The following is a 12,631-nucleotide window of genomic DNA, read 5'->3' on the forward strand; positions in this document are numbered from 1 at the left end:
TCTCTGCGAAGCAAAGACTTCAGCCGTTTACGTTCCCACCTGTGAAATAAGAAAGACAGAAAATCGGCGTTGAGCAACCTGGTTCTCCCACTGCCATCTGTTTACACTGACAGCAGTGAGATCGAAGTGAAGGCGGCTCGTCAGAGGGCGGCTCTTTGGCTGCATTTACGCATCATAAATGCTTAACTCCCTCCCTCTTCCTCGCTGTTGCGCGCTGCTCCGCTCAGTATCTGGATCTATGTTGTAGCCTAGAAAGCGGATGTGTATGTTTCACACTACACCAGCCTACAGGGTGCAACTATTAAATTAGATTTTTTTTTTTTTGTCTGATTTTTCGTCATTGTCATTCTCTTCGGGGCTTTTTTTTTTCTCGTCTGTTTGGATACCGCGGACTTAGGCATTGGATATGTGCACAGAGGATGATGAAAACCCCTTTCCTCATCGTAGAAGTAAAATAAAATAGGCTTTCACGCACACTGGATTTACTCCTGCCATTCCATATGAAGAAGTCAAACGTAAGTACATGCTTTTGTTTTTTATTTGTTTTTGTTTTTATTATTTTTGTTTGGGGGGGGGGGGTAAGCATTTCGAGTTGGGGACGGATACAGCGGGACGCGATCCTGTTGGAAGAAAGCCGTTTCTCCATTTGACATTTTCCTTTCACCGCTTTCTGAAACAGTTTACTTCTGTCAGAAGGAGCGGACTGGTTGGGATATCACTGGACGGGATAAAGCCGAGGAAGGGATCAAACCCTCTTGATTGACTTTAAAAGAAGTCATTAGGCTGCTGCTGTCATGTGGAGGCAACGTGGAAAACCAGCTTCCTTTCTCAAACGGGTTACCACATTCATTGAAAAAAAGGGGGGGTCCACTTGAACATGTCCATGCAGACTAAACACTGTCCGTGCGCTTCGTTTGTAAATCGGAACGATCCTGATCAGTTTATTTGTGCCAGTCGCTATCTTCTAAGAACTTCTAGGAACTGTTTGCGCTCCGGATCGCCACCCTGTCCAGAATTCCGGCCCTGAATCCGCCGATCTGCGGTGCTATCTGGGCAAAGAAACGTGTTTGTTTTCGTGCAGCTTGAATGTGCACTCCCTCCCGTGCCTCAGGTAAAACACGAGGACGCAAAGGCATGAAACGAATGTGCGACTGTCCTGCCGGGTTAACGCAGCGTCTTGGGCAACAGCCCGCGTCTGTAACCCGGGGTTGGATGAGTTCGTCAGGGCCATCTTAGGTTGACAGTCGGCAAAGCAGTGACACCTTAATCTATGTGGCTGACCTAACGCTGTGCAAACTTTCAGTTCTATTCCAAAGCCGTTTCAAGGAAAAAAAACATACTGTTTACTAGTGCAGGCAAAAAAAGTCGCCCTGTTTTATTAGCATTTTTTTCCCACTTTCCAAACCAATTAATTGAGCAAACCTTTGTGCGTCCCCAGCTCTTATTAGGGCCACATAACGACCTCAACATCATAAGAGTAATTGGGTTGAAAATGCGCACTAGAAGCCATCTAAAGTAAGCTTTTGAAGAGATCCGCGCTCCGTTTGATCTGCACCTAAACCGTGCGCTCTTCGGCTGGTGTTTTCTGCGCGGGCCGTTTCCCCCAAATCTCTTAATTAGATTAAAACAATTAAAGGGCGTAGAGCATGTTAATATGGATATAGTAGCTACCTGGGGAGTGTACGTGTGAGTGGGCAGGAAAGGGAGACGGGGAAGTGTCTGAAGTGGAGTGGGAGCTGGGTGGCATACCGGCCGCTGGTGCTATAAATGCTCCGAGCGGCTCCGCTTTTACGCTCCGTAATAAAGTTAGACAACACTGAGCTGTATGAGTCTGACTGTCTCAACGGACACCTCTCATCCGAAATTTACGCGTTCATATATATATATATATATATATATATATATATATATATATATATATCTCAGGTGACCTTGCGTTAAGAATGCAAGGTCACCTGCTAGACCGTTTAGAATTTTTAATATGTTTTTTTTAAATAGTGCAATGATTCCTATTATTCTCATATCTCTGAAAAGAAATGCAAAAGTATGATATCAGTGAGTGTGCCGCGCCGCGCCGCATTGTTGGTTCTGAGATGAGTCCTTTACACCAGCTTTGGCACAGAGGCTGCGTGCGGTAGTCCGGGAGCATGTCAAGACCTTCACAACACATTTGGCACCAGTAGGGAGCGCTAGTCTCCTGATGCCTGCCACACAGGGATTTTCCTTTTCTTTTCTTTTTTGGCCAGCAAAAGGTTTGCAAAGACATCGTCTCGGTGGGCCCCAGGGCTGCATACAAGAAGTTTTCAAAGAGGCGGCTAGATGGGGGACACTTAAAATGTTGGGGTGGCCCACAGAAACAAATGTAGATAAATAAAGAAACAAATAAAACTAAACTGTAATTTCAGGAGTTGAATTGTGTTGTCATGTTCAAGGGTGGGTCAGGGCATGGCTGTGAAAGAATCATAATGAAATGGGCACACTTAAGGAAGCATTAACATAAGCATTATAAATAAATAAAACTGCTGCAACTTATGGAAACATGTAGTCTCTTATCTTAAAACCATAGATGAAGACTATTGGTCATAGAATATTATCTATCCGGTCGTCCAAATCAAAATTTCTGATCATCCATTTTCTATCTGAGAAAAAAGGGATCAATATTTGGTTTTTAGAAACAATGAAATAACCACGTTTTTTGCTGTCTGATTTTAATTATTGGTTTCTGATAAGAGACCAGCTTTTAAATTATGCATTGAACAATTTGCTGCTTTCTTCTCTAGTGTCTGACATGCTTCCCTTCTACGTTGCTATAAAAATATGTATGTTCGTTTTTTTTACGTTTTTTTTTTTTAAGAGAATTATGTCAAAACAAATACATTCCAAAGAGCTTTAATACAAATTCAAATTATATCAAGGTCATCCATGTAAATCCCAGCATCATGAAATCATGTCCCTAAGTCTGGGTAAGACATGAGAAATTGTGACCCGAAATGTAATATTAATCAAGAAGATGTTCAGAATTATATAAAGATTTAGATGTCACCTCGAATCATTTCAAAGCTCACCTCATTTATACATTTTGAAATAAAGACATTTTGATTTTTGATGTGCATGCTATTCCACTCATGATATCATATGTATGTGGCTTGTAGGAAATAAGAAGACAAGGAATTAGATTAAGAGTGTGTTTACGTTAGGATGAATACAATTATAGCTAAATTACAACAACATTAACTACTTAGTCTTGGAGACATATCCACCCGAAGCATCTTGATTTTAACTATAAAATGTTTGTCCAATCAAATGCTATTTATTGTGAAAGGTGTCCAGCAGGGAATGACACTGACAAAAACAAACATCATTATTCAGGTTGTTTTCAGAAAAGTCATACCCAGGCTTTAAAATTTAACCGTTCAAAAACGATTAAGATTTTCTGTGAAAGTGTTTCTAAGTCCTTTTCATGAGAGACCGAAGAAAGTTTAGGATGGAGGCTGAGTTTCCTCCAGCTGTACAGAGTGGAGCCGGGGCGGCACCCCTCCTTTATTTGTTTCTGGTTTGGGAGGCGGTTACCCTTTTCCCTCCTGAAAAGAAAGCCAAATCCAGCTGTGTGGAATGTCAAAGGTTGAAAACTAAAGGAGTGCCTCTATCACTTTTGCCAAAGTAAAGTAGAGCAGAGTAGAGTAGAGTAAGTGAGAGTACAGGCAGCAGGCTGGTGAAGCAGCTGACTGGAGGCCCTACCTACCCTCGCAGATAGCCTGACTAATAAGCTCAAGGACCCAGTAGAATCTGTCGTCACAGACGGGCTCGTCTGATTGCATTATTTCCTGCCTCTGTGTGACTGTATCCTAGGTTTATTTGGAATGAATCAATCTGACCTTTTATATTTTAAACCTGTGTTAAGGAACATGATGCTAGATTCAAAGATTTAAAATGCAAGCTATCATCCTGCTTGCCGTTGAACAGTTCACTAAGGTGTAGATGTTTTGCACTTACATTTATATAATAAAATGTAAAAGTAACAACAATTAATATTGATGTGTAAATGATCTTTAACTATTTTATTTAAGTTTTATGAAGAAATTGTGTAGAATTCTTTTTATCATTCATATTGCTGAGTAGGTGCAATTAAAAAAGTTTAGTTAGAAATAGTTGCACCACTCTTACAAATTAATTTCTAACTGTTTTACCAGCGTAAGCAGGTAAATCACCAGAAGCTGTTAGCACCAGAGTGATTTAAAAGCACAAATCGCCTGAAGAGAGGAGTCGGACTCTAAAAGGCTGCAAATCATCAGACGCGCTGCTCATGCAATCCCGGCTCAGTTTACCTCTTCTTTATTGTTGTGGCCCCTGGCCTGCTGAGAACCAGCACATAACATCAGGATCTCTAAAGAAAACATAATTCTTCTGCTTCGCCCCTGGAATTATACGTGCTTACTTTGAATGTGCAGATCGAAAGGCCAGGAGGGAAAGAAAATGAGAGCCATGGAGCACTGCATCATTAGATTTATTAAATCACATGTTTCAGGAAACACACAGAAGGTGGGCGCAGGAGCAACACCACTGCTAATGTGTTTGAATCACACTTATTCTAATCATATGTGAGTGAATTTGTTAAGCTGCTAATGAGCTTGGCATAACAGCATGAAACGGCACAGGGAAGCTTGACGGTGTCGGTGCCGTGGGTTCAAATATCTAGTTTCTAGAACTGTAACCCATGACTTAGCCGTGTACTTTGAAGCGTGCTCCGTTCAAGTCAGACTCCTTCCCCCACTCCTGGTTAATTATCTCAGTGAAGATCAGAGATGATTTATGGTCCTGGAGCCAGGTCTGGACCCAATAAATTACACCAGCACACTGGCAATTACCATTGTTCTCTTGTTGTGAAACAACAATAAAAGAGGACATGTTAGGGAAGAGTGTTCATCTCTCAGAGCTGCATCGCAGATATTCCTCATTACTCATGTCTCCAACTGGCTTGAATGTAATATCTACGTTTGTTACCATCTGCTTCATTAGATCCATCTCCGGCACTTGATTGTGTATCACCCGTCCCACTGGAATAAAAAATCCTCCTATGGTCTTTCTAACACCCTCCTTGAAATGGGTTTTATTTGTTTGCAAAAAAAAACAGTTTGATTTCAAGGATATCTTTCTCTGGAACATTTTTCTTTTTCTTTTCTGGAAGCCTTCCCATTTTAAACTGTAAAAAAGCTCAAGTTGCTTTCTGTGTTTGCTATCCCTCTAAACCCCTGTAAGTAAGTAGCACCCATGGGCATGGGTGAAATTCTCATGCTAAGATAACCTTGAATGCAAATACCATGGTTTTGATGTATTAATGCAAAAATTTAAACCAAAACAGTATAAAATAATCTGATAGCTTTTAATCAAGAGAGAAATGCCAAAATTATCCTTACTCCTGATCAAATAAAATGCATAACAGCGATTATTACATTTCTAATTATGTTTTATACAGATATGTTTATTTATTTAAGCATAGACTTAAATATATAGACAAAAAAAATAAGTTCAATAAATATATCTGTGGTTTTCAAGTACTTCTTGAGGACAATATTTACCTTTTTGCCTTTCTGCTCGTTATAGTCTAATACTGGAAGTCTAACAAGAGCCTGCAGTCAGCGGGTTAATAGGCATACCACTCATAGTTTGCCAAGTGCAGTTTCAAAAAGGCATTACCTCAACATGAAACGTGGGTGGCGTTGCTTTTGTTTATCACAACCAGATATATTTCTTACCACCTGAATTTCCTTTATCATCTGGAAAAGTATTGGAGCCTTCCTTCAGCCAGTCAGTCACAGTGTGCAGCAAGAGGTGTGGGAGGGGCAAAGGTCCATAAGATCCAAGCGGATTGCGTTCACAAGCACATGTTGTGTGGACCTTACAAACATGAAAGCCCCCCCCCCCCCACCACCATTATTTTTAGCATTGCTGAACAACCGTTCCACTGAGTGATATTCAGTTTTCACTGCAGCTACCTGGGCGTGATAATGGCATGGATTATACAGTCTCTATTCCCAAAAGGAGAAGAGGAAAAAGCCTGACATCAATTGCCCAAATGGATTTCTCACCAGACTATCAATGCAGTTTTTGTGTCCTTGTTGTCCTTGACAGAAAATTTTCCTAAACTTGGAAAAAGACAAACCTCTGGCTTTGTTTGTATTCGTCTATCCACGATGTCACCCACAACCTACAGTATTTGCTATCTGTTTGATGGCTCTTCTCACTCTGGCATTTCATCTGGTATCTCATTAAAATGTCTCAAACCATAGGATTGGTAGATTAAAAATGCTAGCTATTATGAAACCCTAAGATTTGAAAGCTCTGGTACTCCCTGATACCGATGATTGACTCATGCCTAGCATATAATAAATGTTGTCCACCTAGAGTCAGGGAGTATATCTTCACGGGATCCAAATATATATCTGTTCAGTAGGTAAGGTTAAACCTTGGCTTCATCAGGGCGTGATCTACAGCTCTCACTGGAGCGGTTCGCAGCCGAGGGCGAAGCGGCCGGGATTAAGATCAGTGCCTCCAAATCCGAGACCATGGTCTTGAACCGCAAAAGGGTAGAGTGCCTTCTCCGGGTTGGGGAGGATGTGCTGCCCCTAGTGGAGGAGTTCTACTATCTTGGGGTCTTGTTCACGAATGAGGGGAAGATGGAGCGGGAGATCGACAGGCGGATTGGTGCGGTGTCTGCTGTGAAGCGGGCGCTGTACCGGTCCGTTGTGGTGAAGAGAGAGCTGAGCCAAAAGGCGAAGCTCTCGATTTACCGGTCGATCTACGTTCCTACCCTCATCTATGGTCACGAGCTTTGAGTCGTGACCAAAAGAACGAGATCCCGGATACAAGCAGCTGAAATGAGTTTTCTCCGTAGTGTGTCTGGGCTCTCCCTTAGAGATAGGGTGAGGAGCTCAGTCATCCGGGGAGGACTCAGAGTAGAGCCGCTGCTCCTCCACGTCGAGAGGAGCCAGTTGAGGTGGCTCGGGCATCTGGTCAGGATGCCTCCTGGACGCCTCCCTGGTGAGGTGTTCCCAGCACGTCCCACCGGGAGGAGACCCAGGGGAAGACCCAGGACACGTTGGAGGGATTATGTCTCCCGGCTGGCCTGGGAACGCCTTGGGATTCCCCCGGAGGAGCTGGCCCAAGTGGCCGGGGAGAGGGACGTCTGGGCCTCCCTACTGAAGCTGCTACCCCCACGACCCGACCCCTGATAAGCGGAAGAAGACAGACGGACGGACGGACCTTGCTAAAAAGAATGAAAATTGTCAAGTCAGAACATCAGTTTTGGTGTACCAGTGCTGCAGAACAGTTGGCAGCTAAGTAAATGGCTGGACACAACAGGCAAATTACAATGTCAATGTCTAGCTAATGACCAGTCATTGGGCAAGAGTTAGCCCAATGGGTTGCTGCCTCAGAGGTGAGGTACAAGCTCAGAATGGATACCCACCCTCATCTGCCACCATCAATGAGTCTTAAATTGGCTTATCGTTGACCAGATAATGAGCTTCTGGTACCTGTTACTGCAAATTTAAACTTGTTTTGATTCCCTTACACTATAAGGAAGACCAGTGCTCTAAAGCGCTTTGTGTCATACGTGGTTGTATGAAAAGTGCTGTATAACTAAAGTTTGATTGATTGAATCTTTTCCATACACCTGCTGCCACACGACGTCTGGTTGTTTCAGCTTGCTTCCCAATGTGTATAAGATCAATTAGCAGACAGCAAGCGGGCTTAAATCGGAGGCCACCAGACTTTCGTTCAGTTCTTTCTCAAAACGTGACACTTATCAAGGAGTCTTTGTCAGTTCTGGAGGCTCGCACTTGAGCAGCTTATAGTTGGTGTGCTGGTGTTTTTTAAGGACATGGAGGCCCGTCATCCTAGGTGCATTCTAAGTCAGCAAATCAATGACCTACCCACCACTATCCTGGGTCTTTAGAAGCAATTGCTTGGTGTGAGTAGAGAACTCTTTCACCTGAATGATGATGAGACTCTCATCATCAGTCTGGTTGAGGATGGGCCTCCATGTCCTTAAACACAACAGCGCACCAACTACAGGTTGCTGAAGTGGGAGCCACCAGAATTGACAAAGACTCCTGGATAGGTGTCGAAACGTCTTCAGAAAGAACTGAGCGAAAGTCTGGTTGCCTCTAATTTAAGCCTGTTTGCTGTTGCGATGACCCAGGTAACTGAGAACTTGCACAGGCATCATTTAACAGAATTTTGAAGCACAAAAATGCAAAAAATGAAATATATTAAATAAGTAAACGTAAGGAAAGCAAAGTTAATATTTAATCTGTTGAGGAAGAGAAAGCCTGTTTTCTTTGGTCCAAAAATCTCTGTGTTAGATGATAAACTTTGTTATCAGAGTATGTTGGGTGTATCTGCTTAACAGCCATGGTGTGAAGCTTTGTTGAGTTGTATCTCGTCTGAAACGTAAAACCAAGATGATCTCCGCTTGAAGTCATCTACCAAAGTATATCGGATGTCCTGGAGAGTGTTTGTCTTTTTATATGCAAGTAGAAGGGTTTTCAAAACATTAAAGGAAGATAGTTTAGGACTACAAACAAAGGTCTGTTGGCCTGGAATACCTGCTGTCATTGGTGTGCAAGCTGGAGACAACTGGTGTGATGACTTTGGAAATTTATCATATCTAGGTTTGAGTTACAGTCTTGGCAATTAGGCAAAAAGGCTTTACGGTAGCATGAATGCAAAGATTAGTCCTGGAAATCAGAGAATCGCAGATAGGCAGTGCAGTTGCAGACCTGAGGTGACAGGCCTGTTGTTAGAGTTAAAAAGGAAGGTTGACAGAAGGTACGGGAGAAGATTTTAGTGTTCTTGCAATATTTTCACAGGTGCATTACACTTCTTCACTGCGTAAGTGTTTTACTTGCAATAATATTTTTTTTTAATTCAAATCAGAACTTGTGTTTTATTCCACCTGTTTGAGGTGTTTGATGGACAGGGTTAAGTCTATTCATTGTCAGGTCATTGTAATATTGAATTGTTTACATGTCTCCTCTCAACATTTTCATTGATATTATGACTGTAGAAACAATTTAAAAACATGGAACTTTGTAACATTCAGAATGAAGAAAATTGCAGCTCATGGATTCTCAGACAAGTTGTTCTGGCTTAATTTACTTTTCTGTCACAGCAAATGAAATATGTTTGAGTTTGGGGTGTTGGTCTAAAAGTCACTGTGGGAACTTGGAAATAAGCTGCTGGCTCCTTAAGGTGTTTTGTAATGTTTAATGGATACCATTGGTTAGAGACTGCCTTTGGATTAATGAATAACTGTTATTGTGCCAAAGCAAATGCAGACGCTATAATTCCTAATGGAAGCTCGTGACTTAGAAGACATGAAAACATTGATACAAAGTGTAAAAAAAAAAAACTTTCAAATTTTTTTGAATCCTTTTCATTGACAGAGAGCTGGACTCTTTTACTCATACTGTTCATTAGACAAAATTGTTCACCACTCAAGCAACACAAATGTCAAAATACTTTATTACTGTTTTTTAATCTAGAAAAACAGACCTCAGAGGTTAGTGTGAACAAACTCTGGACCAAGAGGTTTACACTAAACTCGGTCGTATTTCTCCAATCATCCCTCCTTCTCAGATGATTTTTTCCTGTGAGCATAGTAGAAACATCAAATCACATTTTCTGGTATTTGATGCATTGCTCAGCTTTTGTAAGGAAAAGTCTTTTACAGTTGTGATATTGGGAATTTTTTTTCTTGTCGTGGTTAGACTTTAGACTTCACAGCAGTTACACAAAGTCAGACACGTGTGTTTCCGTTACTCTTTGGATTGTTGATATTGTGGAAACAGCACTACCTTGACGAGACAGAATTTCCCTATTGCTTATCAGCATGTACAGTGAACAAAGCCTGGGTTTCCTCCTTTAAGAAGAACAGTGTAAGAACAGTAAGAAAATATTACTGTACAGCCCCAGGGTGGGCTACTACTTTAAATAGTCTGGTTTGCATTTGTTCAGTCAAGTTCTAAATCTGAAACACGTGGACTGGTCAAACTTAAACTGGAAACTCAACAATTAGGGATCTATGAAATCCTTATTCCATTTGTGAAAGAAAATGCTGAATATTTCTATTTTTTGGGCATAAAGCACCTAAAATTGATTAATTTACCCCAGATTCTTTCTAACACAGTTTGGATTAATGAAACCCATATGTAAAAACAAAATTGAGAGTTTTCTTAATTAATAATAATGACATTTACAAAAAATAAAAATCCCTTTGCTGGGTGCAAAAGGACAGGGGGGCAATGTAAGAACCGCGCCTGTTAAAACAGTGGCCATATCTTACTGGAAACATGTTGATGAAGAAGGTATTTCAAACTCCACTACTGTATCTTGTTAATCGAAATTGAAATTTGGATTCCACGAAAAAAGAAAATGTGATGTTTGACAAAGTTGATGCTAATATTCCCCTCGAGGCTCAATTCTTTCTACTTCAAATATCATTTTATTAATTAACATGCGGATTGAGACCACGTGAAAGCAAATTGTCCAGTGAATCTGATGCTAGCTGCAGAAAGGAATGCATCATTTATCCCCTTGTGCCTAAAAAAATGAATAATCTTATTCAAAACACACAGTGAATACTGTGCCTTTCTGTATGTATTTGTTCCGGCATCCAATCAGGGGTGGAAATTGACAAGCTGCTTGAAGAGATGTGAGTAACAAAAGCTCGAGGCATCTCCGGCGTTAAGGACCGTTAGATATTTTTACAAGCTACAACCCATCCTATGTGTGTACTCTCTTCCTCTGTGAAGTCTGTGTGTACCGCTGACTCAGAGCAGATGCTGGAGGCCTCCTTTTCCAGATACGTGTTAGCTTGGATGTTACAGTTTCCACATGATCAGTTTGCCTTCAAGACTGGAAAGGCAAAAGACAGAGCCCATTGGATCTAGTAGTCAGAATCTGCGTTGACTATCTGCACAATGAGCGGTTGCTGTTTGTGCTTAGATATCAGTCCTGGGTAATAATAATAATAATAATAATAATAATAATAATAATAATAATTATTATTATTATTATTATTATTATTATTATTATTATTATTACCCTGATAGACCGCCTCTTTCCCATTGACAGCTGAAGATAGGCACCAGCACCCCTCGTGACCCCATGAGGGTTAGACGTATTAGAAAATGGATGGATGGATGTATTATTATTATTATTATTATTATTATTATTATTATTATTATTATTATCATTATTATTATTATTATTATTATTATTATTATTAGTGTATAGTCATCTACCCTTGTCTTAATGAATAGCAATGTTTTTTTGTGTTCTCACAAATTAAATACAACTATCATAATTCTCAGTCTGTTCAGTGTAAAACAGTTCAGTATAAATTTGTGCAGTCCAGGTCTTTTGCAATTGAACAAGACTAATTAAATGCCTTCCAGATTCATTAAAAAGCAGTAAACTTGGCCTTTCATTTAGTCCAGAATAGTATTCTCAGCTCAGATGGCAACTTTACACAGGTGCGCCCCAGGTAAAGAACCATACAAAAACATTTAACTGATCAGGAAACTTAAAAAAATAGCATGGCTCTTTTTGTTGTCACATTCACATTGCTTTAAGCCTGACATACTGCGTGGCACATTAAAGCGGCTCCTTCGTGCTTTCAAGAGACTGCCAATTTCAATTATTTTCTGCTTTTATGAATCCAACATCGTTTCCAAAAAGTCTTTCAACCTCAGGCGAAAAAAGTCACCTGAGAAATATCCCTCAGTGTCTGCCGATGACAGCTTCTCAACTTCAGGCCAAAATAAACAACCTCAGGCCCCATTCAGAAGAGACATTTGGCAGAAAACATCAAAACAAAGAGTCTTCTTCTTATTATAATAAGCCCAAAAAAAATAAAAAATAAATACTGTTTTTACATCTGCAGACTTTGAACAATGGCTAATTTAATGCAACCACGTGTGTTTTAGTTACTGCTGGTTGGTAGAAGCCGGTAAATATTACACCGAGGCCACTTTTCAGGGTTTAACATACTGCCTTTGAAAAAAAAATTGCAATTGCACTTTTATCTGCAATCAGATCTTAGATGTGAAGACATTTAACATAACTACTGTTGCATCACGCAGTAAGACCGACTTGTGAAAGTTAGTGCAAATCAGAAGCCAAAAGGGGAGTGATCTCTCTTGCCGAAGGAAAAAAGGTTTATTTTTTTCATTTAGTGGGTGGCACGCTCTTCTTTTTTTTTCTCGCCTCCTAGGTCCGTAGAACCAAAATCAGCCATTCCCCAGCCCAAATGACTGCATCGAGCATGTGGTGCTCAGCAGTGCTGCTTTTTCCTCTCTGAGTCATCAGAGAAAGCCACATGACAATTAATAGGATTTCAGCTATGTTAATAATATAAAATCAACATCAGATAGTGATTATAAACCAGTCATGCAAGTCTGAGGATGAATCAGACGATCAGTTGAATGAGAGATCTTAAGGATCTCTCAGGAAGACAAGACAGGATTTGAACCGAGCCATTGGGGAAGAACTTTTCAAGGTGAATTCTTGGCGTGGGATCTGTGTAGGGGAATCTGATAACAAACAGTTTTACAACTTCACTCACTTC

General features: G+C 40.7%; 1 protein-coding gene across 2 annotated transcripts in view; it reads left to right on the top strand.

Annotated features, from left to right (window-relative positions):
- Positions 1-209: 209 nt before the first annotated feature.
- Positions 210-12,631, top strand: part of kitlga (kit ligand a) — a 43,255-nt gene continuing 30,833 nt past the window's right edge. For both annotated transcript variants that reach the window (XM_021317042.2, XM_021317043.2), the window contains exon 1: positions 210-515. In XM_021317042.2, the coding sequence (XP_021172717.2) occupies positions 501-515 (15 nt within the window). In that variant the 5' untranslated portion in view covers positions 210-500. The remainder of the gene's footprint in view (positions 516-12,631) is intronic.

This window comes from Fundulus heteroclitus, chromosome 2 (assembly GCF_011125445.2).
Source record: "Fundulus heteroclitus isolate FHET01 chromosome 2, MU-UCD_Fhet_4.1, whole genome shotgun sequence".
In the NCBI taxonomy this organism is placed as follows: Eukaryota; Metazoa; Chordata; class Actinopteri; order Cyprinodontiformes; family Fundulidae; genus Fundulus; species Fundulus heteroclitus.